Below are 25646 nucleotides of genomic sequence, written 5' to 3'. Positions count from 1 at the left end.
AATGTGTCCCTGTCTGTCCACGTGTCACTGTCTGTCACAAACATTTTCTCTCGACATGTGTGCACCTACGTTGTAAACTTTCATTCATAAGCTAGGTTGTAGCAACCTCATGATGGGTATAGGGAAAATTAAAGTATCATTTAGTAGCCTAAACCTATCGCTGTTACATTGAAGTGGGTGAATGGAAAATGAATGACAGTCTTCCAACATGCTGAAATAGAAATAAGGCCATGCTGATGAAAAAAAGATCATCCTCCCTCATCTTAAATGGCACTGACCGACACTGGTCTATACATACCATGTATTTATATTCTGGATTCTGGCACTTGTTCTGTCATTCCTTGATTTCTTCTTTAGATTTGTTTCATTATTTGTGTATTTGCATGACATTCTTGTGTACTGTTGGAGCTGGTTACACAAGCATTGTGCTGCACCTGCTATAACACCTGCAAATCTGTGTACGCGACAAATACACTTCGATTTGATTTGAAAGAGACCGAGAGAGTGTGTGGGAGAGAGCCAAAGCCAGAGGTTATGTCAGGTAACTTTTACCACCAAATATTTGAAAAATAAGGAAAGCAGAAAAATAAGATTCCCTACAGTAGCTCACTACCACAACACATTACTTTTTGTGCAACGCAGACCCAGTCCTTCATCTACTAAGCCTTACAAACTGTAGCCTGGATGTCTGTTATTGGGTTTGGAAAATCAAACATGCGGTTCTCCATTATTGAATGATACACCGCCGTACATCACTCGGCATCTGTAGTGCAGCAGCCCTCGCCATCTCAACAGATTAGGAAACAATGATAATGTGCCTCTCTATCATGCTTGAGATGTATGTAATCAACAGAGAACTACAGTGCACCGCATTCTGCAAAATATATGAAACACAGTCAATACTGCACGCTCAACAAAGCATTGTCAGGAAAGAGAGCTATGAAATCGGCAGTGGCCTGTTACAATAAAGAATAAGATGGTGTCTTCTTATGCACCTACCTCACCTAAAATAGAACAATTCCCGTAGAACCTCAAGTCTTCAGTCATGGTGAAGTGTTAAAATACGAAAGACAATTCATTGTTTACAACTCTCGTGTCTGGGACTGAGGTTCAACACAAATCGAATTCCCAAACTGGAAACAGCTACACATTCAGAATAAATCCATGGAAATTGATTCCACAGCAAACCAAATGTGGTTATTTCAAGGTTCCCGGGTTCCATTGGGTTATGGGAATGGTGATGGACAGTAAAACTAACACATACAACATTCATATGGTTATGGACAGTTTTTTCTTCTTACCTCGGCAGACGTTCCCGTTATCAGTCTCGAACCCGGCCTTGCAGGTGCAGCTCCCGATAGGAACCATCCACTCGCCATCTCCATTGCAGTACAGCTTTATGGGCACGTCCACCTCCTCTGAATTCGGGATGCAGATTCCTCTAGCGATGACCAGGGAGGTGCTCTCAGCCCCTGTCATGGTCTCAGGGAAGATGGCAAAGTTCTGCACCACACTTGGGCACTTCTTATAAAACACTCTGACCGAGAGCAGCGACATACAGGCACCATAGTCCTGAAACGCCAGGTAGAACCCGTTCTTCGACAAAGGGCCAAAGCTCCGAACCTCCGTGTTGACCTTCATCAACCGTCCGCCGAAGTCCACCTGGGAGAAGCTCTCATCAGCCGCGATAGTGTCAACCTTTAGGTAGGGGGCTTCCATCCAGAAGGCGGTTCCTTTGGTGGCGATAACCGAGTCCGTCTCGTAGTAGTAAAGGTTGAAGGTCTCCTTGCAGGAGCCGGGGACATTGGGGATGGAGCTGCAGTCACGCACGGTGAAGCGCATCTCCACGTAGATCCTCTGAGCTCCACGTCGGTCGATGAAGGTGGTGAGGAGCCAGTTGTTCTGGCTGGGCTCGAACACGTTGCACACCTGGTAGGTCCGTATGGTGTTGAGGTTCTCGTCGTAGCCGCTCACCTCCTCCCACTGTGAGACAAACAAAGGAGAGACCAGAGAGAGGGGGGATGATTAGAAACATACAGTATCTTGAAAAGTCACAACACAGCTACGAGGAGTTTTTGACACTACAATGCCAAAAGAGAGGGACGCTCAGTTAGTATCACCTCAACTCTTTATGTAAACAGATTTCTGAAACCATATACAGTACCAGTCAACATTTTGGACACACGTGCTCATTCAAGAATTGATCTTTATTTTTAATATTTTCTACATTGTAGAATAATAGTGAAGACCTCAAAACTCTTAAATAACATATGGAATCATGTAGTCACCGAAAAAGTGTTAAACAAATCCAAGTATGTTTTAGATTTTAGATTCTTCACAGTGCCACCCTTTGCCTTGATTACAGCTTTGCACACTCTTGGAATTATCTCAACCAGCTTCACCTGGAATGCTTCTCCAACAGTCTTGAAGGAGTTCCCTCATATGCTGAGCACATGTTGGCTGCTTTTCCTTCACTCTGCGGTCCAACTCATCCCAAACCATCCCAATTGGGTTGATTTCACGGGATTGTGGAGGCCAGGTTATCTGATGCAGCACTCCATCACTCTGTTTCGTCAAATAGCCCTTACACAGCCTGGAAGTGTGTTAGATCATTGTTCTGTTGAAAAACAAACGATAGTCCCACTAAGTGTAAACCAGATGGGATGGCGTATTGGTGCAGAATGCTATGGTAGCCATGCTGGTTAAGTGTGCCTTGAATTCTAAATAAATCACTGACAGTGTTACCAGCAAAGCACCCCAACACCATCACACCTCCTCCTCCATGCTTCACGGTGGGAATCACACATACGGAGATCATCCGTTCACCTACTCTGCGTCTCATAAAGACACGGCAGTTGGAACCAAAAATCTCAAATTTGGACTCATCAGACCAAAAGACAGATTTCCACCGGTCTAATGCCCATTGCTCATGTTTCTTGGCCCAAGCAAGTATCTTCTTCATATTGGTGTCCTTTAGTAGTGGTTTCCTTGCAGCAATTCAATCATGAAGTCCTTATTCACGCAGTCTCTTCTGAACAGTTGATGTTGAGATGTGTCTGTTACTTGAACTCTGTGAAGCATGTATTTGGGCTGCAATCGTAGGTGCATTTAACTCTAATGAACTTATCCTCTACAGCAGAGGGTCTTCCTTTCCTGTGACGGTCCTCATGAGAGCCAGTTTCATCATTGCGCTTGATGGTTTTTGCGACAGCACTTGAAAGAACTTTCAAAGTTCTTGAAATGTTCCTCATTGACTGACCTTCATGTCTTAAATTAATGAATGACTGTCGTTTCTCTTTGCTTATTTGAGCTGTTTTTGCCATAATATGGACTTGGTCTTTTAACAAATAGGGGTATCTTCTGTATACCACCCCTACCATGTCACAACACAACTGATTGGATCAAACGCATTAAGGAAAGAAATTCCACAAATTAACTTTTAACAAGGCACACCTGTTAATTGAAATATATTCCAGGTGACGACCTCATGAAGCTGGTTGAGAGAATGCCAAGAGTGTGCAAAGCTGTCATCAAGGCAAAGGGTGGCTACATTGAAGAATCTCAAATATAAAATATATTTTTATTTGTTGAACACTTTTTTGGTTACTACATGACTCCATATATCTTATTTCATAGATTTGATGTCTTCACTATTATTCTACAATGTAGAAAAAGAAAAATCCTTGAATGAGTAGGTGTGTGTCAAAACTTTTTACTGGTAGTGTATGTATTAATATGAACTTTTTCCGGCTTTGCAAAAGGTATGGAAAAATAACACAAAGTTTAGATATAAACAATGAAACTATCAGTAAATTTGAAGCAGCTGAAGATAAATTAACTCTGAGTTTTGAAGACAAACTTGTGGCAGGGATATGGAAAGTTAATTTGGACTCAACTGACTTCCTAAAATGACAGTTCCCTTTCTACCAGTGGTTATTAACGCAGTTTCTCTGGAACACATCCGCAAGGTCGAAGTTCACTGTCCAGTATCCAGACAACCTTTCCCCAGAGCTTCCTATACAGTTAATGTGTGTTGAGGCTGGCAATTGAGGACAATGAGAGGCTCAATTAAAGATGTTACAGAACTGTTGTATTTGATGCGAAACTCCCTTCTGCCCAGTTTCCCTGATGTTGCTTTTCTTGCCATCCCTGTAACTGTTGCTTCTGCAGAAAGATCGTTTTCCCAACTAAAACTCATAAAGAACTACCAAAGAAGAATTAGGCTCTCGGTCTAATATGCGCTTTTGAACATCTGAGTAAGATCCACTAATGGCACTGGCGCCATTGTAGCCTTGACCATGGCATTTGTTCACTGATATCCCCTTATACTTGCAATCAGTTTATTTGATATTTGTCACTTTTTCAGTCACATTCCTGAAACCCAAGAAACACTAAGCGTGCTAGTACGTATGGATATAAAAAAGGTTTATGAATGACCTTTTGGAGAGTTACAGTCAAAAAATGTTATAAAAAAACAAAATAGACCGATGACAGGCACATGGGCTGAGGGGGGAGGGGTGAGACCCTTCAGAGCTGCTGCAGTGTGTCTGGCGCTGCTGTGTGTTCTCCTACTGGCTGGGATCATAGGTCTGTGTTTCTACCACAACAAAGTCATCAGTGAGTTTGAAGATTATAAAGCTTCCAAAAACAACCTGACAAAAGAGAGAGAATTGTTATAGACCAGTTATAACAACCTGGCAAAGGAGAGAACCCAATTCTGACTTGTTTCAGGAAACGAGGCATGTGTTGCACGTCACTACTTCACAGGAGAGGCATTTGAACGTAAACATGTCTTTTTTTGAAAAAATGTGGTTTTTTTTGTCAGAAGTACCTTCTGGAAGATGTGAACTTTCACGTGCCTTAATAGCACACTTGTATGCCATCTGTAAATACAAATACAATTGTTCAATTACGAGCCTAGTTGGTTTAGCGACGGACAAAGTCAGGAACCTTCCAGCTAGCCATGATTGGCTGAGATAGTAGATGGGCTGGACATGCCGAGAGATGAGATCAGGTTGTCCATGTGGCATGCTTCTGTCTATAACATGAGCTGCTCAGTATGTGTAGACAATCTTTTCTGTAATCAGCTTTTTTTTTAAGATATCATGAAGAACTGCAAAAGCGCTGCCCTGAATTTAACAGGCGCTATCGTATCGACAAAGATCCGTTGGAAAACGTTGTGATGGACTACTTTCTGGAAGACGATCGTGCCACTCGGAAAATGAATCAGACAAAGAGGAAATCCCTGATTTAGGTAAACACATTTTCATTGAACCAGACATGCAGGAGTCTTCTGATGACAGTGACGGGGATGGAAACAGTGTTGTTGTCACAGAAGAAGTTGACCGAGTTTTGAAATCAGTGGAATGCCTGGTGGAAACAGAGTATGATAGCTAAGGAGCTGGAAACATTCTAGTGTTTGATTGCAAATATACTGAAGGAGTCGAAAAGAGAACACAGAAGGCTATTGTATAAAACACCTGTCTCCGGATTACATCTTCAAGCTAAGGGTAACCATGGAATCTGTGACAGAAAGGAAGAAGCGTTTCAGATATTATGTATTTCTAATTTTGTCAGAAAGTACTTTACATTGCAAGTTAAAGTATACTGTTAACTAGCTAGCTAACGTTAGCTGGCTGGCTTGCTATGTATGTGTATGATCTGTGTAGTAATATTATTTGTATCTCAGAAAGCTATATGCATTGCTAGTTATAGCCTAATGTTAACTGGCTAGCTAACATTGAACCTAGTTGATGAGCTTTAGCTACCTGAAGATTCATGGTGGCTAGCTATGATAATCAGTTTGTATTGCTATGCCACGTTCAAAAGAACTGGGAACATGGAAATCCCAGACTTCTGACTTCAGTGCGTTCAAGACAACTGGCTACTCAGAAAAAAAATTGCGCAGAGTGGGAAAATTCGTTTTGGACGGTCAGCCAACTCGTGAACTCGGCTATCTTTCTAGAGCCCCGACTTTCAGACCTGAAGATCATTGACGTTATGATTGGACCTCATATTTTTCCAAGTTCCCATTTGTCTTGAAAGCACCATTGGGTGAATTCTTTAGCTAACTAGCTAGCTACATGTCTAAACAAAAGACTCCACTTCACCAGATGATTACATGGCCCATCAAGTTAGCCCGGTGTGTCTGGGGTGATTACGGTCATCTATTGTATTTCATGAACATGTCTGGACAATAGTGACCCATCCACTTGCTAGATGTGGCTGGGGGATAGTTATAGTATTTATTTCACATGACCCATCAATTTAGACACGTGTGTCTGGGTAAGAATCATCTAATAACTAATAAATATTTATACAGTATTTATCTGGACACTTTCTATTTTTGATATTGCTACTATGCAAATATGCAAGTATCCATTTCACTGTACCGTTTACACCTTCTGTATACTGTGCATGTGACAAATAAACTTAGATTTTATTTTATAAGGTGTGTGTTTACCAGAGACGGTAATATGAAGAACAACATGACCTGCACCAAAGTCAGATTAGGATAAAGGCCAAAGACTAAATAAAGTGTATGTTTGCTACTACTTTCAACACATTTATTCTTGAAATCTTTGGTTGTTTACTACACTACACTACCTTACTCACTCTGTTTAGCACATGGCCTCACATGTGAATCCTTAAAGAGATGGGTGGGGCTAAGGCTTAAGAAGGTGTGAATGATTCTGAATGAATGTAGACAAAGAAGAGCTCTCTCTCTCTCCAGTAGGTGTATCAAAATATCCAAAGGCCATTTTCCCTAAAGTGGGGTTACAAGTTTAGAAACTGTAATGTGTGCACTGGGAGTCGGGAAGCAAGTTCAGGGAGTGAATCATTTAATAAATAAATGAAAACATAATACAAAACAAGAAACACGAACAACGCACAGACACGAAACTGAAACAGAAACAACGACGCCTGGGGAAGGAACCAGAGGGAGTGACATATATAGGGAAGTTATGGAGTCCAGGTGAGTCTAATGACACGCAGGTGCGCATAACGATGGTGACAGGTGTGCGCCATAATGAGCAGCCTGGTGACCTAGAGGCCGGAGAGGGAGCACACGTGACATGCACTTTTAAAGCAGAATGACTTTCCCATAGTTCCTCAACAGCAGCGTATGCTATACAATTTTCGAGTCTCTACTTTTATCCAACGTGAAAAACAAAATGTCCAATTTTGCTACAGTACATAGGACCGAATTGAACCGGTCGGTCACAATTACAGAACATCTATAGCACCGTGAAAAATGAAAGAGACTAAAGACAAGCAACAGAAACCTGGCTGAAGAGAGGGACCAGCTACAGAGAGGGGAAAGACCTACTTACCAGTTATGGAAAACTGTATAACGAAACAGAGGAGCTACAGGTCAGTTTCAACAACCTGGCTAAAGAGAAAAATGAGCTACAGACCAGCAACAACAAACTGACGACAGAGAAGGACCAGATAAAGAACGGCTACAATGCCACGAAAGGTGAAAGAGACAAGGCACTGAGCAACAACTGCCTTAGCTATTTTAGATGTCCGCAAGGGACCTTTTGATAACTCACACACATAAAAGTATTACACATCCAAACTTTCAGGAGATCCACAGCTGATTAATGACCTTGCCTGAGAAACCCAAAGCCTATAACCTAAGAGTGTTTACTACGAGGAGCTGCTTCTCCAATAGAAATCCCTGAACGCTACTTGTAGAAGGTGTCATGGTGACATTACCTAGCTAAGCTCACGTGCATGAACGTATTATTAGGTCTAACGGTTGTGTCGCGCTGAAATGTGCACGTGCAGGCAATCAAAACAAAGGCACTCCTTGGTGTGGAAATATATATATCGTTTTTGATGATAATGAAAATGTGTGTTTGTCACTTCCACAAAGTTGCAGTCATGACATGTTCAGCTACTTACAACACTGGCTCCAATTTAAGTTGTGCATTTAGATGTCGAGAAAATGAACAACCAAGGAAGAATTTCTCCCTCCCCATTGGCTTCCTAAACCCCTGGCCTGTTTGGTCTGATTCGTGGGCATCCCCAGAGGTATTGGCCGCTTGGTCCCATGCGTCTTGTTATCATGATATAATGGATCTTACTTTGCCTGCCAGTGTGATGTGATCTAACAAAAACTGGCTTTGTTGTTTAGTTTGCTTCTATTTTTTAGGTTGCTTGCTTGTATTGTTCATTTGTTGTTTTCTGATTGATGTATCTTGATTATTGATTGATTTGTCTTTATTGCATAAGGAAACATGCCAAATGAACAACCCCTATGGTTGTAGCAGCCCCATGTCACATCTAGATTATTACAACAGGTAGGCCTAGTACTCAACAAACTCAGCTGACTTCCTGAAATGACAGTTTCCTGTCTACCAGTGGTTATGTCTAAAATAGCAACAGATGGAGGGGGACAATGGGAACACACATAAAGGAATCTGGTTGTTGCAGAACCAATTCATTTTGAAAAAGCAATCCATTTTATATTCTTTCACAAACAGGTGGCAGGGGTATGGACATTTCATTTGGACTCAACTGACTTCCTGAAATGGAAGTTCCCTGTCTAGCAGTGGTTACAGCTCCAGATAGAGAGATACAGCGATAGCACATTTAGGAATCTGCTTCTTTGTTAAAATAAACATAAAGAAGAAGATTCATTTGCAGATCCCAAACACAGCCACATCCTGATTCTTGTGAAGTCTTATATTCACACCTATTTAGCAGCCAATCACATTCAATGTTTTGTATTGTCTGCCTAATATGGCACGCCTATTGGTGGTAAGACATCTATAAAATGTTCAGTACACAACTTCATACTAGAACATATTCTGTAGTCGGTCGTCTGGTAATAGTAGTTGAGACCGTGGTAGAACATGGAGATGTCAGAGGATAAGTATGCCAATATGGACCAGTTATGTAACAAAGGGGTGAGCAAAAATGAGAATGAAGATGCCATCGCCTCTCAGGACTCAAGAGAAGAGACCAAGAAGGATGCCACCTCTAAGGACAGACCAGTTGCTAACCCCTCAAGTTATGATAACTCAGGTAGGAGACCCTCCAGAGCTGCTGCAGTTTGTCTGGGGATGCTGTGTGTTCTCCTACTGGCTGGGATTGTAGGTCTGGGTTTCTACCACAAGAATATCATCAGTGGGTTTGAGGATTGTAAAGTCAGCAACATCAACCTATCTACGAAAAAAGACCAGTTAGAGATCAGCTTCAACACCATAACTAATGAGAGAGACCAGCTACAGACCAGCTACAACACCATGAAAAAGGAGACAGACCAGCTACAGACCAGCTACAACACCATGAAAAAGGAGAGGGACCAGCTACAGACCACCTTCAACACCATGACCAAGGAGATAGACCAGCTACAGACCAGCTTCAATAACCTGGCTAAGGAAAGTGACCAGTTGAAGTCGGCGAGAGACAGGCTTCAGGAGCGCTTTTCTGACCTAAAACAAACTGGGCCTAAAGGCTGGACGCTGTTTCAGTCCACTTGGTATTACATCTCCTCTGAGGTAAAATCCTGGGATGAGAGCAGACAAGACTGCATTGAGAGAGGAGCAGACCTGGTGATCATAAATAGCAAAGAGGAGCAGACATTTCTCATTAATCTGAACAAGAGGATCTGGATTGGCCTGACTGACAAAGACATAGAGGGGACCTGGAAATGGGTGGACGGTACCAAACTGACCACATCCTATTGGACGGGAAAGCAACCTGATAATGGTGATGGGGATCCAAGATATGGGGAGGAGGATTGTGCTGAGATAGTTATGGGGTGGATGTGGAATGATATTTCATGTGCAAATCATTACAATTGGGTCTGTGAGAAGGTTGTTTAACAGTGTTATAATTTATTGCATGTGTATGTACCAGATGTGCGTCCCTGATTTTGTATCATGAAGTTTTGATATGAGCAAGGAAATGTTTTAGAAATTTGATAAGAAGCTTCAAAGAAATGACTCTGAAATGTAAATACTGTTCTTTCCTATTTGTGTTCACAAACTGGTGGTTAGGCAGACATGTCGGCACTTAACTCAACTGACTCCCTGAACAGACAGTTCCCTGTCTACCAGTGGTTGTGTCCAGTGGTGCAAAGTACTTAAGCAAAAATACTTCAAAGTATCTACTAGTTTTTTGAGGTATCTGTACTTTACTTTACTATTGATATTTTTTTACTATTGATACTCCACTACATTCCTAAACAACATAATGTACTTTTTACTCCATTTTTTTATTTAACCTTTATTTAACTAGGCAAGTCAGTTAAGTACAAATTCTTATTTTCAATTACGGCCTAGGAACAGTGGGTTAACTGCCTGTTCGGGGGCAGAACGACAGATTTATACCTTGTCAGCCCGGGGGGTTTGAACTTGCAACCTTCCGGTTACTAGACCAACACTCAAACCACTAGGCTACCCTGCCGCCCCATAAATTTCCCTGAAACACCCAAAAGTACTCGTTACATATTGAATGCTTTAGCAGGACAGAAAAATGGTCTAATTCACGCACTTAAAGAGAAACTCCCTGGTCATCGCTATTGCATCTGATCTGGCGGACTCACTAAACACAAATGCTTTGTTTGTAAATTATGTCTGTGTTTTGGAGTGTTCTCCTGGCTATAAGTAAATGTAAAAAACAAGAAAATCATTCCGTCTGGTTTGCTTAATATAAGGAATTTGAAATGATTTATACTTTTACTTCTACTTTTGATACTTAAGTATATTTTGCCAATTACATTTACTTTTGAAACTGAAGTATATTTCAAACAAAATACTTTTTCACTTTTACTGAAGTAGGATTTTACTGGGTGACTCACTTGAGTCATTTTCTATTAAGGTATGTGTACTTTTACTCAAGTATGATTATTGGGTACTTTTTCCAGCACTGGCTATGTCTAGCTAACACAGCATCAGATAAAGATTTAACAATGTGGTACTGTCAGCTCAGGACATGAACAACCTGCGATGCCTTATTTTTTTTTTTTTTACTTTGCAAGCATGTGGAGAAATATTATGCAAAATGCAAGAATTACCTATAGCCACATCAGAGATCCTTGAAATGTTATCCTATATACCCCCATGTTCGTGTGTATTACTATCGTGATGCATGCAATGGATCTTACTCTGCCTGCCATTGTGATGTGATCTACTTTAGTTTGGTATTTCTAGGTCGCTTGCTTGTATTGTTCATTTGTTGTTATCTGATTTTGTCTTGATTATTGAATGACGTGTCTCTTCAATTGCTTTGTTGCATGAAGAAAAATGTCAATAAAGATTTTGGTCACACACAAAAAAATGAGCACACCTCTGGTTGTAGCAGGCCCTATGTTACATCTAGAGGATTAGAAGAAGTAGGCCTAGTACTCAACGGGCTAAACTGTCTTCCTGAAATGACAGTTTCCTGTCTGCCAGTGGTTATGTCTGAAAGAACATTGGATAGAGGGGGGACAATGATAACACACATAAAGGAATCTGGTTCTTTGTTATTAAAAGCAACATAAAGAGGACCATTCGATTCCAGATCTCCTACCTCCAGACCCCAAACACAGCCACATCCTCATTCTTGTGAAGTCTTATATTCACACCTATTGAGCAGCCAATCACGTTCAAGGTTTTGTATTGTCTGCCTAATATGGCACGCCCATTGGAGGTAAGACACCTATAAAATGTTCCTTACACACAACACAGCGTTCATATTTGAACAGGTTCTCTAGCAGATCGTCTGGGAATTAGTAGTTGAGACCGTGGTAGAACATGGAAATGTCAGAGGATAAGTATGCCAATATAGACCGGTTATGTAACAAAGGGGCGAGCAAAAATTTTAATTTATATTTGAAAATGCCATCGTCCCTCAGGACTCAAGCGACAAAACCGTTGAGGACCGTTGAGGATGCCACCTCTGACCCTTTACTCAGTACTTCGTATTGCGTCAGACAACAACATTGACGAATACGCTGATTCGGTGTGCGAGTTCATTAGAACGTGCGTTGAAGATGTCGTTCCCATAGCAACGATTAAAACATTCCCTAACCAGAAACCGTGGATTGATGGCAGCATTCGTGTGGAACTGAAGGCGCGAACCACTGCTTTTAATCAGGGCAAGGTGTCTGGTAACATGACTGAATACAAACAGTGCAGCTATTCCCTCCGCAAGGCTATCAAACAAGCTAAGCGCCAGTACAGAGACAAAGTAGAATCTCAATTCAACGGCTCAGACACAAGAGGCATGTGGCAGGGTCTACAGTCAATCACGGACTACAGGAAGAAACCCAGCCCAGTCACGGACCAGGATGTCTTGCTCCCAGGCAGACTAAATAACTTTTTGCCCGCTTTGAGGACAATACAGTGCCACTGACACGGCCTGCAACGAAAACATGCAGTCTCTCCTTCACTGCAGCCGAAGTGAGTAAGACATTTAAACGTGTTAACCCTCGCAAGGCTGCAGGCCCAGACGGCATCCCCAGCCGCGCCCTCAGAGCATGCGCAGACCAGCTGGCCGGTGTGTTTACGGACATATTCAACCAATCCCTATACCAGTCTGCTGTTCCCACATGCTTCAAGAGGGCCACCATTGTTCCTGTTCTCAAGAAAGCTAAGGTAACTGAGCTAAACGACCACCGCCCGTAGCACTCACATCCGTCATCATGAAGTGCTTTGAGAGACTAGTCAAGGACCATATCACCTCCACCCTACCTGACACCCTTGACCCACTCCAATTTGCTTACCGCCCAAATAGGTCCACAGACGATGCAATCTCAACCACACTGCACACTGCCCTAACCCATCTGGACAAGAGGAATACCTATGTGAGAATGCTGTTCATCGACTACAGCTCGGCATTCAACACCATAGTACCCTCCAAGCTCGTCATCAAGCTCGAGACCCTGGGTCTCGACCCCGCCCTGTGCAACTGGGTACTGGACTTCCTGACGGGCTGCCCCTAGGTGGTGAGGGTAGGCAACAACATCTCCTCCCCGCTGATCCTCAACACTGGGGCCCCACAAGGGTGCGTTCTGAGCCCTCTCCTGTACTCCCTGTTCACCCACGACTGCGTGGCCACGCACGCCTCCAACTCAATCATCAAGTTTGCGGACGACACAACAGTGGTAGGCTTGATTACCAACAACGACGAGACGGCCTACAGGGAGGAGGTGAGGGCCCTCGGAGTGTGGTGTCAGGAAAATAACCTCACACTCAACGTCAACAAAACTAAGGAGATGATTGTGGACTTCAGGAAACAGCAGAGGGAACACCCCCCATCCACATCGATGGAACAGTAGTGGAGAGGGTAGCAAGTTTTAAGTTCCTCGGCATACACATCACAGACAAACTGAATTGGTCCACTCACACAGACAGCATCGTGAGGAAGGCGCAGCAGCGCCTCTTCAACCTCAGGAGGCTGAAGAAATTCGGCTTGTCACCAAAAGCACTCACAAACTTCTACAGATGCACAATCGAGAGCATCCTGGCGGGCTGTATCACCGCCTGGTATGGCAACTGCACCGCCCTCAACCGTAAGGCTCTCCAGAGGGTAGTGAGGTCTGCACAACGCATCACCGGGGGCAAACTACCTGCCCTCCAGGACACCTACACCACCCGATGCTACAGGAAGGCCATAAAGATCATCAAGGACATCAACCACCCGAGCCACTGCCTGTTCACCCCGCTGTCATCCAGAAGGCGAGGTCAGTACAGGTGCATCAAAGCTGGGACCGAGAGACTGAAAAACAGCTTCTATCTCAAGGCCATCAGACTGTTAAACAGCCACCACTAACATTGAGTGGCTACTGCCAACACACTGTCAATGACACTGACTCTACTCCAGCCACTTTAATCATGGGAATTGATGGGAAATGATGTAAATATATCACTAGCCACTTTAAACAATGCTACCTTATATAATGTTACTTACCCTACATTATTCATCTCATATGCATACGTAGATACTGTACTCTATATCATCGACTGCATCCTTATGTAATACATGTATCACTAGCCACTTTAACTATGCCACTTGGTTTACATACTCATCTCATATGTATATACTGTACTCGATATCATCTACTGTATCTTGCCTATGCTGCTCTGTACCATCACTCATTCATATATCCTTATGTACATATTCTTTATCCCCTTACACTGTGTATAAGACAGTCGTTTTTTTTTGGAATTGTTAGTTAGATTACTTGTTCGTTATTACTGCATTGTCGGAACTAGAAGCACAAGCATTTCGCTACACTCGCATTAACATCTGCTAACCATGTGTATGTGACAAATAAAATTTGATTTGATTTGATTTGATTTGATTTGTTGAAGCACCTTTAGCAGCGATTACAGCCTCGACTCCTCTTGGGTATGATGCTACAAGAAGCTTGAGCTTCTTCTCTGCAAATCCTCTCAAGCTCTGACAGGCTGGATGGAGAGTATCGCTGAACAGCTATTTTCCGGTCTCTCCACAGTTGCTCAATCGGGTTCAAGTCAGGGCTCTGGCTGGGCCACTCAAGGACATTCAGAGACTTGTCCTGAAGCCGCTCCTGCATTGTCTTGGCTGTGTGCTTCAGGTCGTTGTCCTGTTAGAAGGTGAACCTTTGCCCCAGTCTGAGGTCCTGAGCACTCTGGAGCAGGTTTTCATCAAGGATCTCTCTGTAATTTGCTCAGTTCATCTTTTCCTCGATCCTGACTAGTCTCCCAGTCCCTGCAGCTGAGAAATATCCCCACGGCATGATGCTGCCACCACCATGTTTCACCGTAGGGATGGTGTCACGTTTCCTCCAGATGTGACGCTTGGCATTCAGGCCAATGAGTTCAATCTTAGTTTCATCAGACCAGAGAATCTTGTTTCTCATGGTCTGAGAGCCCTTTAGGTGCCTTTTGGCAAACTCCAAGCGGAACCTGTCATGTGCATTTTACTGAGGATTGGCTTTAGTAAATGCCTGATTGGTGGAGTGCTGCAAAGATGGTTATCCTTCTGGAAGGTTCTCCCATCTCCACAGAGGAACTCTGGAGCTCTGTCAGCATAACCATTGGGTTTTTGGTCAGCTTCCTGACAATGGCCCTTCTCCCCTGATTGCTCAGTTTGGCTTGGCGGCCAGGTCTAGGAAGAATCTTGGTGTTTCCAAACATCTTCCATTTAAGAATGATGGAGGCCACTGTGTTCTTGGGGAGCTTCAATGCTGCAGACATGCTTTGGTACCCTTCCCAGATCTGTGCCTCGACACAATCCTGTCTCGGAGCTCTACCTACAATTCCTTTGACCACATGGCTTGGATTTTGCTCTGTCATTCACCGTCAACTGTGACTGCAAACTTGTTGGATGCACTTGCAGTTTTTTTAGGTTGTCTTTCGAAATATGTTTTGCTCAATAGGAGATGAATGGTGAATAACGTTTTGAGTCATTTTATTGAAAATAAGAATATAATATGTTTCTGAACACTTTTACATTAATGTGGATGCTCCCATGATTATGGATAATGATTCATGATGATCACACCCACAAAATCATGAATAATGCTCATATGCAGAGTGTGAATTACACCGTGGCATTTGGGGCATCTCTATTTGGCTCTCTATCATGGGCTTAATAGTAAAGATGCAATTTAGTAGTAAAAATGTATGACTTTTTATTATCCGATTGTCAACAAAAATATCACTTCAGAAAGTAGGCTGCCTGTGCATGTTCATCCAATCAACGCACTGCATGTGCACTTGCTCCATTTGGTAAATGGAAAGAGACATCTGTTACAAAACACCCACAAATGTTCCTAATGACATTTGTCGATTGCCATTGATTAGGCCGACATTAATCCATGTGTCTTGCTGACAGTGACCTTTTTTTTTGTGGCTTGAAAAGTCGGGACACGTGAAACGATTGATTGATGGATCTTGTTAGTTGTCTTTGTTGCATGATGAAAAATCTGGTTGCAGCAGGCCTGTGTACACGTCTACAGTATTACAACAGGTAGGCCTAGTACTTCTCTGTACCAGAGTGAAGTGAAAAGGATACTTTGGGATTTTAGCATGCTAGCAGATACCCATAGACTTCCAGTCATTGTGCTAACACTAGTTAGCATTGGCTTGCGAAACTACCTCTAACTTCCTTCATACTAGACACAAAGACATAACATGCTATCCATGTGTTCACCTGACCCTGTGGAAGTTGGTAAAGGGCCTCATTGCCAAAATCTCAAATACCCCATTAAGGGGTCTGCTCACATTTATAAAAATGGCCCGTGGACTTTGAAGAGACGTTTCAAAGAGACCAATGCAGAGGTGATCTAATAGTCACCGGACTTCACACATACAACCACAGTGTCTGACTTCCTGGGCCTTGCATTTACCAGGCAATAACACATGTTGTTCTGCATCGTCTTTTGCACAGCTTCCTGTTTATCGGTGGTTACCGTTGAATATAGAACACTTTGGACTCACTAAAGGTTCACAGCTTTCTTTCAACATGCACAGACATTACTAGGACATCGGGTAGCAGCAATTGAGACAGTGGGATATCATGGAAATGTCGGAGAATATCTATACTAATATTGACAGCATTTTTGATGGTGACCCCTGTGGCAGAAGGGCAGCAAACAGAGACGAGGATATCAACGAAGATAGCATCATCTTCCAAGACTCAAGAGATGCGGCCGAGGATGATGACACCTGTATGGGCAGACCAGCAGCTAACCCCTCAGGTTCTAAGAGCTTAGGTAGGAGACCCTCCAGAGCTGGTGCTGTGTGTTGGGGGCTGCTTTGTGTTCTCCTACTGGCTGGGATCATAAGCCTAGGCTTCTACCGCAATACAGTCATGAATAGTTATAAAGACAAGTTGACAAAAGAGAAGAACCAGCTAGAGACCAGCAACAACAACCTGACTACAGAAAGATACCAGCTACAGACCAGCTACAAAAACATGACTAAGAAAAGAAACCAGCTACAGGTCCGTTACAACAAACTGCGTGCAAAGAGTGGTCAGCTACAGACCAGCTACAACACCATGACCAAGGAAAGAGACCAGCTACAGACCAGCTACAACACCATGACCAAGGAGAGAGACCAACTACAAACCAGTTGCAATAACCTTGCTGAGGAAATTGACCAGTTGAAGACGGAGAGAGTTCTGAGAGAGTTCTGATTTGCTTCAGAAGAGGTTATCTGGCCTAAAACGAGCTGGGCCTAAAGGCTGGACGCTGTTTCAGTCCACTTGGTATTACATTTCCTCTGAGGTCTCTCTCTCTCTCCCTGTCTCTCTCTCTCTCTCTCTCTCTCTCTCTCTCTCTCTCTCTCTCTCTCTCTCTCTCTCTCTCTCCCCTCTCTCTCTCTCTCTCTCTCTCTCTCTCTCTCTCTCTCTCTCTCTCTCTCTCTCTCTCTCTCTCTCTCTCTCTCTCTCTCTCTCTCTCTCTCTCTCTCTCTCTCTCTCTCTCTCTCTCTCTCTCTCTCTCTCTCTCTCTCTCTCTCTCTCTCTCTCTCTCTCTCTCTCTCTCTCTCTCTGTCTCTCTCTCTCTCTCTCTCTCTCTCTCTCTCTCTCTCTCTCTGTCTCTCTCTCTCTCTCTCTGTCTCTCTCTCTCTCAGATATGTATTGTGCATATAGCATTTAACAATCTTTATAAATGTTTCATTCCAAAGAAGATGGCCTGTACAGTGCAAGTTCAAATCCCCGAGCTGACAAGGTACAAATCTGTCGTTCTGCCCCTGAACAGGCAGTTAACCCACTGTTCCTAGGCCGTCATTGAAAATAAGAATTTGTTCTTAACTGACTTGTCTAGTAAAATAAAGGTAAAATAAAATAAATAAATAAATAAACTTAGCACCATTTTGGTTGTCTTCAAATGTTACTTAGCACATTCAAATTCCTTTATTATTTTATTATTCAAATAAAGCGCTGTAGCTCTGTGAAACGTTTACTCTATAGCTGTGAGTCCTAGCTGCAGCCTGTGCAAGTACCAACAAAGTCATTACTGAAGATGCAGAATCCTTGATTACTATCTCGCTCAGGCTAGACACCGACTAACATATTCAAGATCATGTGCTACTGAATTACAATTATTGGGCCGCAGACTGGTACATGTCGACCACGTGCTGGCATGATGGTAAGGCTTTCCTTGAGGCCCCATTTGAGATGACTTGACATTACTTAGTGGCCTGGGTACCTATTCAAAAAAGTGTCTCAGAGAAGGAATGTTAATCTAGAATCAGCTCCCTCAACTCCAGTCATCGTACTCGTAGTCTGTACGCCAACTAGATGGATATGTCCCATTTACATCAGCACAGTGATTATTGAAATGAGGAATAGAGGTCTGCAACATGGATGTTGAAGTGCTGGCTGTCATTTTGAACAGTTTTAGTTGCTCAGCATGTCTGCCTCATCATTTTAGGTATTGCACATCGATCCCTAGATACAAGACAAAATTAGCAGTCTCTCTCTCTCTCTCTCGCTCTCTCTCTGTGTGTGTGTGTTTGTGGTTTCCTGCATTTAGGCTATATCTATCCTCCTCGGTGTGTGTCCGTGGGTTGGTTGTTAACTTCCCCTGACCTATAACCTCCTCAGCACTACATCAGTACTAATGGAGAGAAGATGACCTCTACAATACACACAGCCACATAAGAGAGAAAATAAACAGAAATAATGAGAAGGATTCTCTCTCAATTCATTTCAATTCAAGGTGCTTTATTGGCAAGGGAAACATATGTTAACATTGCCAAAGCAAGTGAAGTAGATCATATACAAAAGTGAAATAAACAATAAAAATGAACAGTAATGTAATGGCTTTCGTCGTCGGATGAGGAAGAGTAGTCGGACCAAAGTGCAGCATGGTAAGTCTTCATGTTTGTTTATTGAACTGAACATTAATACAAAATAACAAGAGAATAAATGAAACCGAAACAGTCCTGTAAGTTGCAAACACTAAACAGTGTTTTCTCTTGAGAGCCAGGTCTGCCTACAGCGGCTTTTCTAAATAGCAAGGCTATGCTCACTGTTTCTATACATAGTCAAAGCTTTCCTTAAGTTTGGGTCAGTCACAGTGATCAGGTATTCTCTGTTTAAAGCCAAATAGCATTTTGTTTTTCTCAGTTTATTTGTTAATACTTTCCAATGTGTCAAGTAATTCGCATTATGTTTTCTAGTGATTTGGTTGGGTCTAATTGTGTTGCTGTCCTGGGGCCCTGTGGGGTCTGTTAGTGTTTGTGAACAGAGCCCCAGGAAAGGCTTGCTTCGGGGACTCTTCTCAAGGTTCATCTCTCTGAAGGTGATGGCTTTGTTATGGAAGGTTTGGGAATCACTTCCTTTTAGGTGGTTGTAGATTTTAGCGGCTCTTTTCTGGATTTTGATAATTAGCGGGTATCGGCCTAATTCTGCTCTGCATGCATTATTTAGTGTTTAACGTTGTACACAGAGGATATTTTTGCAGAATTCTGAATGCAGAGTCTCAATTTGGTGTATGTCCCATTTTGTGAATTCTTGGTTGGTGAGCGGACCCCAGACCTCACACCCATAAAGGGCAATGGGTTCTATAATTAATTCAAGTATTTTTTGCCAGATCCTCATTGGTACAGTATGTCAAATGTTATGTTCCTTTTGATGGCATAGAAGGCCCTCCTTGCCTTGTCTCTCAGATCGTTCACAGCTTTGTGGAAGATACCTGTGGCGCTGATGTTCAGGCCAAGGTATGTACCATTTTTTGTGTGCTCTCGGGTTACGGTGTCTAGATGGAATTTGTATTTGTGGTCCTGGCGACTGGACCTTTTTTGGAACACCATTATTTAGGTCTTACTGAGATTTACTGTCAGGACCCAGAATATCTAGGTGCAGCTGTAGGCCCTCCTTGGTTGGTGACAGAAGCACCAGATCATCAGCAAACAGTAGACATTTGACTTCAGATTCTAGTAGGGTGAGGCCGGGTGCTGCAGACTGTTCTAGTGCTTTCGCCAAGTCGTTGATATAAATGTTGAAGAGGGTGGGGCTTAAAATGCATCCCTGTCTCACCCCACGGCCCTGTGGGAAGACATGTGTGTGTTTTTTGTCAATTCTAACCACACACTTGTTTGTGTACATGGATTCTATACTTTCTTATGTTTTTCCCCTAACACCACTTCCTATCCATTTGTATAGTAGACCCTCAAGCCAAATTTATTCGAAGGCTTTTTTGAAATCAACAAAGCATGAGAAGACTTTGCCTTTGTTTTGGTTTGTTTGTTTGTCAATTAGGGTGTGCAGGGTGAATACGTGGTCTGTCGTACGATAATTTGTAAAAAGCCAATTTGACATTTGCTCTGATAATGCAAGGGATTTTCCCAAGGATGCTGTTGATGCATATCCCATGTTTTCTGTTGACATTTTAGATTTGATAGGGAAGCTGAGAGGTCAAATATACTGTTTAGATTTTCTACTGCTAAGTTTACACCTTCACTATTACAGTGGAACGTTTTGTCCAGGAAGTTGTCTAAAAGGGATTGAATTTGTTGTTGCCTAATTGTTTTTTGGTAGGTTTCCACACTACTTTCCTTCCATCTATAGCATTTCTTAATATTACTCAGTTCCTTTGGCTTTGATACCTCATGATTGAGTATTACTCTGTTCAAGTAGACTGTGATTTTGCTGTGATCTGATAGGGGTGTCAGTGGGCTGACTGTGGACGCTCTGAGAGACTCTGGGTTGAGGTCAGTGATAAAGTAGTCTACAGTACTACTGCCAAGAGATGAGCTATAGGTGTACCTACCATAGGAGTCCCCTTGAAGCGTACCATTAACTATGTACATACCCAGCGTGTGACAGAGCTGCAGGAGTTATGACCTGTTTTTGTTGGTTATATTGTCATAGTTGTGCCTAGGGGGGAATATGGGGGAGGGAATGCTGTCACCTCCAGGCAGGTGTTTGTCCCCCTGTGTGCTGAGGGTGTCAGGTTCTTGTCCGGTTCTGGAATTTAGGTCACCACATACTAGTACATGTCCCTGGGCCTGGAAATGATTGATTTCCACCTCCAGGATGGTGAAGCTGTCTTCATTAAGCTATGGGGATTCCATTGGGGGGATATAGGTAGCACACAGGAGAACATTTTTCTCTGTTAAGATAATTTCCTTTTGAATTTCTAGCCAAATGTAAAATGTTCCTGTTTTCATTAATTTAGTTAGGTCTGCTCTATATCAAATTAGCATAACCCCTGAGTCCCTTCCCTGTTTCACACCTGGTAGTTTGGTGGATGGGACTACCAGCTCTCTGTAACCTAGAGGGCAACCAGTGGGTCTGTCTCCTCTATACCATATTTCTTGTAGGATGACAATGTCTGTATTTCCAATTTATTTGATGAAGTCCAGGTTCCTGCTCTTTAGGCCAAAGGCAGATGACCTCAGGCCTTGGATATTCCAGGATGAGATAGCGAAGACTTTGTGTTCCATATAGTGTCCAATGCTGTGGGTTGTGTGGTTTTGTCTCAGGCCAGTAAGTGTGAGCAGAGCCTGCTGAGCATCTGTGGTACATTCCATTGGCTTGGGCTAGTGTAAGAGTGGGGGTTGGGCCTGTTTGCCTGCTCACGGCCTGGGCGTATGTGAGACTCTCTTTGCGGGAGTGGGGGGCATGCGGTGGGATGGAGGGGCAAAGGTCTGATCTGAGGGGGCCTAAATGGGGTGTGGGCATGGTTGACTTGGGGGGGTGTTGATTTCTTGGGGTGGAGGTGTGGATGGGGGGGTCTGGGAGAGTGTATCGCTAGTCTGGGCTGGGTGTCTATTGATCTGTTGCTCCTGTGTGAAGTGTTGGGGCTGTGTTTGAGAGCGATGTCCTTTAGGGTCTGGGCGAAGGTGGGCACTGCTGCCTTGTATAGGTGGACCTGGTCGTAATGGCTGTTCAAGTCCAGGGTGGAATGGTGGGCCAGGAAAACATTTGGTTTTGAGGCACAGTCACGAGAAATACTTGCGTTTACCCGCTGTATGGTAGCAGGGTGGAAATAAACACTTGTGCGTTGGTGAAAGTAGAAGAAGCTTTTCCAATCACTCCCTTGAGTGTTGTGGCCACCGTTTCCTGCTGTGCTCTCAGGTCGTTTGTGCCTGTGTGTATTATTATGTGTGTATTATATGTATTATTATTATTATTTGACCCTAGTTGGTCCTCAGACAGAAGGTCTAGGCGCGCTGGGTGTCTAGTTTAGACAGTCTGTGTTTGGGAAAAATTATTTTTCTTGTATATATTTCCCGTTTGAGTCCATAAGGAGTACAATCTGTGTCTTGTGTATGTCCTCAGTGGGTGTGTGGGTGTGGGGGGTTGTCAGGAGGGCTATCAGGGTGGCTGACGGGGGTGATGAGAGGGGTTGGGATCCCCTGGGCTTGGGCTTCTCCCTGGGCTTGGGCTTCCCCGCTGAGTTGTCGACGCTACGGTCAGGGTCTGGGGTGGACTGTTCTGCTAGCTTCTCTGTGGGGGTGGTCACCTCTTTGTCACACGCCATCCCCCTCACCCTCTCCTCCAGCAGTCTGATCCTCTCCTCTGGTTCTCTGTTCTTCTCCTGCTCCTGCTCTTTCTCCTGTAGAGTGCAGATATGTCTCTCTCTACCTCCAGTTCTCTAGGTCTAGTTAACTTCTTATGGCTGGGGGCAGTATTGAGTAGCTTGGATGAATAAGGTGCCCAGAGTAAACTGCCTGCTACTCAGTCCCAGAAGCTAATATATGCATAGTATTAGTAGATTTGGATATAAAACCCTCTGAAGTATCTAAAACTGTTCGAATGATGTCTGTGAGTATAACAGAACTCATAAGGTAGGCAAAAACCTGAGAGAAAATCCAAACCGCAAAGTGAGAAATCTGAAGTTTGTAGGTTTGCCTATCCAATATACAGTGTCTATGGAGTCCTATTGGACTTCCTAAGGCTTCCACTAGATGTCAACCGTCTTTAGAACCTTGTTTGATGCTTCTACTGTGAGGGATGAGGGAATAAGAGCTGATTGAGTCATTGGGTCTGGCAGAGTGCCACGAGCTCACTCAGTGAGAGTTAGCTGCGTTCTATCGCATTTCTACAGACAAAGGAATTCTCAGGTTGAAACATTATTGAAGATTTGTGTTAAAAACATCCTAAAGATTGATTCTATACTCCGTTTGACATGTTTTTACGGACTGTAATGGAATTTTTTTACTTTTCGTCTGGCCTGCGCGTCATCAATTTGGATTTTGGAAGTAAACGCGCGAACAAATAGGAGGTATTTGGACATAAATTATGGACGTTATCAAACAAAACAAACGTTTATTGTGGAACTGGGATTCCTGGGAGTGCATTCGGATGAAGATCATCAAAGGTAAGTGAATATTTATAATGCTATTTCTGACTTCTGTTGACTCCACAACATGGCGGGTATCTGTATGGCTTGTTTTTGTCTCTGAACGCTGTACTCAGATTATTGCATGGTGTGCTTTTTCCGTAACATTTTTTTGAAATCTGACACAGCAGTTGCATTAAGGAGAAGTTCATCTAAAGTTCCATATATAATACTTGTATCTTTTATCAATGTTTATTATGAGTATTTCTGTAAATTGATGTGGCTCTCTGCAAAATCACCAAATGTTTTGGAGGCAAAACTTTACTGAACATAACGCGCCAATGTAAACTAAGATTTTTGGATATAAATATGAACTTTATTGAACAAAACATACATGTATTGTGTAACATGAAGTCCTATGAGTGTCATCTGATGAAGATCATCAAAGGTTAATTGTATCTCTATTTCTGCTTTTGTGACTCCTCTCTTTGGCTGGAAAAATGGCTGTGTTTTTCTGTGACTGGGTACTGATCTAACATAATCAGATGGTATGCTTTTGTCGTAAAGCCTTTTTGAAATCAGACAATGAGGGATTAACAACACGTTTATCTTTAAAATGGTGTAAAATACTTGTATGTTTGAGGAATTTTAATGATGAGATTTCTGTGGTTTGAATTTTGCGCCCTGCACTTTCACTGGCTGTTGTCATATCGATCCCGTTAACGGGATCTCAGCCATAAGATGAAGGGGGTGTTGTTGTGCTGGACTGTTGCCTGGGTCTGTGCTGACTGGAGTGTAATCACCTACTGTTCCAGCTCCACCTGCCTTACCTCCAGCTGGGTGAATGTATTCCTCATTTCAATGAGGGAGTAGTACTCTTTGCTGGGAGGTTGACTTTCCACTTGGGGTTGCTCATCTGTGGGTTTATGTAATGAAGAGGTCTGGTCTGACCCACTCGGGGTGGGGGTATCTTTCTCAAGGGAGAGCTTCTCCTGCTGAGCTATTTCTTTGATTTGGTGAAAGTCCAGCTGAAACTGTTTGGGGTTGCCCTGTACCAATACTGTTCCAGACTTATAGAGATTTGTATTAGCCGACTCAGAGTCCTCGTTGTCTATTATCCTGAGTTTCCACCCATCGGTAACACCCCAACCCCCCCCACCCCCCAACAGAGGGGTAGTGTGTTAATATGGCACTGTGCCATGCAAGGGGATGGTCTGTGTAGAAGATAAGTTTGCTTATTGTTCCATTTTTATAATAGTCAGCAAAAAGTGTCTCTTGATTTTCCATAAGGAGCTTCATTGTGTACTCTTTTCGTGTCTTATTACTTTTTACATACAGAGGGTACTGTATTTTAATTACCTCTGAACATTGGGAGGGTGCTTCTAATGCAGCTCCATTGGGATGGGGCTCTCCTGCCATTGTTGGGCTCAAGGGCTTTGACACCTCTCACTTGACACGCCAGTGCTAATTGAAGTTGTATCAAGCTTGGTAGCTAAAACTTAGCATTCAAGCTTTAGAAAGTAAAATATGTCATTGTAGTGGGTTTTTTTCTTGGCTTTTGGAATGAAAATATAGCTTCAGACGAAACATTACTCACTCAGTTCCAGGTTGGATGGTGTTTTCAGGTCTCTGTTCGCCAGAGCATTTTGCTGTATAACTTGGGAATAATAATCGTCAATTCCGTAATTCGGTCAAAAAATCAGGTTGTAGGTCTTGAGTTTTGATTTGGAGGGAAGGTTATGTTGTGGAGGGTAGTATCCTATATATGTCCCTGCCAACAAAAAAATCCTAGTTTATCTAATTCTAAATCTATCTATTTTTAAGAACATGATGAAAAATGCAGGAGCTCATCAGCTCTTGACCTCTCTGTCTCTCTCTTTAAAGAAGTGGAAAATGGTATAAAAAAGACAGCAAGATCAATCACTGTTTTAAAAAGAAACATAGGACGTGGACATCTGAAGAGAGAAAGAGAGAGGAAGGAGAGAAAATGGGGAGGGCGAGAGCCATGACACTGCTGACATGATAGATGAGTTTACAGAAATCTGAGGAGCAAATTAAAGAATTTTTTCAATGCTGTGCACTCTGTCCCACACTTTCTCTCCTCATCCTCTCTCTCTCCTTGTCTCTCCCCCTTGCTTACTTCCTTCTATCCTCTCCTTTCTCTCTCCCCTCTCCCCCCGTTCATGTCTCTCTTTCTCTGCCCATCACTCTCCTTGTCACCGCCCCTCCCCATTGCTCGTACTCGCATCCCCGTCTCTCCTCGTCTCTAACCAGTAATGACCATTCATCAACATTACAGGGAGCTGTCCCTTTCAGCGCAGCCTGTTCGTTATTGCAGCCTGTTCAGGGCTTTGCCTTTCCTCCCCTCTCTTCTTCTCTCCTCTTCCCGCCACCCCCCACTCCACTACAGTCTGGGGGG

General features: G+C 43.1%; 2 protein-coding genes across 4 annotated transcripts in view; one reads left to right on the top strand and one right to left on the bottom strand.

Moving 5' to 3' along the window:
• The window catches only part of LOC112260409 (ephrin type-B receptor 1), a 314795-nt gene that overhangs the window by 161237 nt on the left and 127912 nt on the right, over nt 1-25646 (bottom strand). For all 3 annotated transcript variants that reach the window (XM_042328699.1, XM_042328701.1, XM_042328700.1), the window contains exon 3: nt 1302-1983. In XM_042328699.1, coding sequence (XP_042184633.1) covers nt 1302-1983 — 682 coding nt within the window. The remainder of the gene's footprint in view (nt 1-1301; nt 1984-25646) is intronic.
• LOC112260410 (C-type lectin domain family 10 member A-like) lies at nt 8619-10216 on the top strand. The gene has a single exon (XM_024435483.2). The coding sequence runs from the start codon at nt 8865-8867 to the stop codon at nt 9837-9839; it is 975 nt and encodes a 324-aa protein (XP_024291251.1). The 5' UTR covers nt 8619-8864; the 3' UTR covers nt 9840-10216.

This window comes from Oncorhynchus tshawytscha, linkage group LG10 (genome assembly GCF_018296145.1).
Source record: "Oncorhynchus tshawytscha isolate Ot180627B linkage group LG10, Otsh_v2.0, whole genome shotgun sequence".
Taxonomy (NCBI): domain Eukaryota; kingdom Metazoa; phylum Chordata; class Actinopteri; order Salmoniformes; family Salmonidae; genus Oncorhynchus; species Oncorhynchus tshawytscha.
The sequence above is the reverse complement of the archived record's forward strand: the minus strand, read 5'-3'. Positions and strand labels throughout refer to the sequence as shown.

Bases quoted from the DNA above. Each gene is read 5' to 3' on its own strand.
- LOC112260410 (XM_024435483.2), top strand. From the start codon at position 8,865: ATGGAGATGTCAGAGGATAAGTATGCCAATATGGACCAGTTATGTAAC.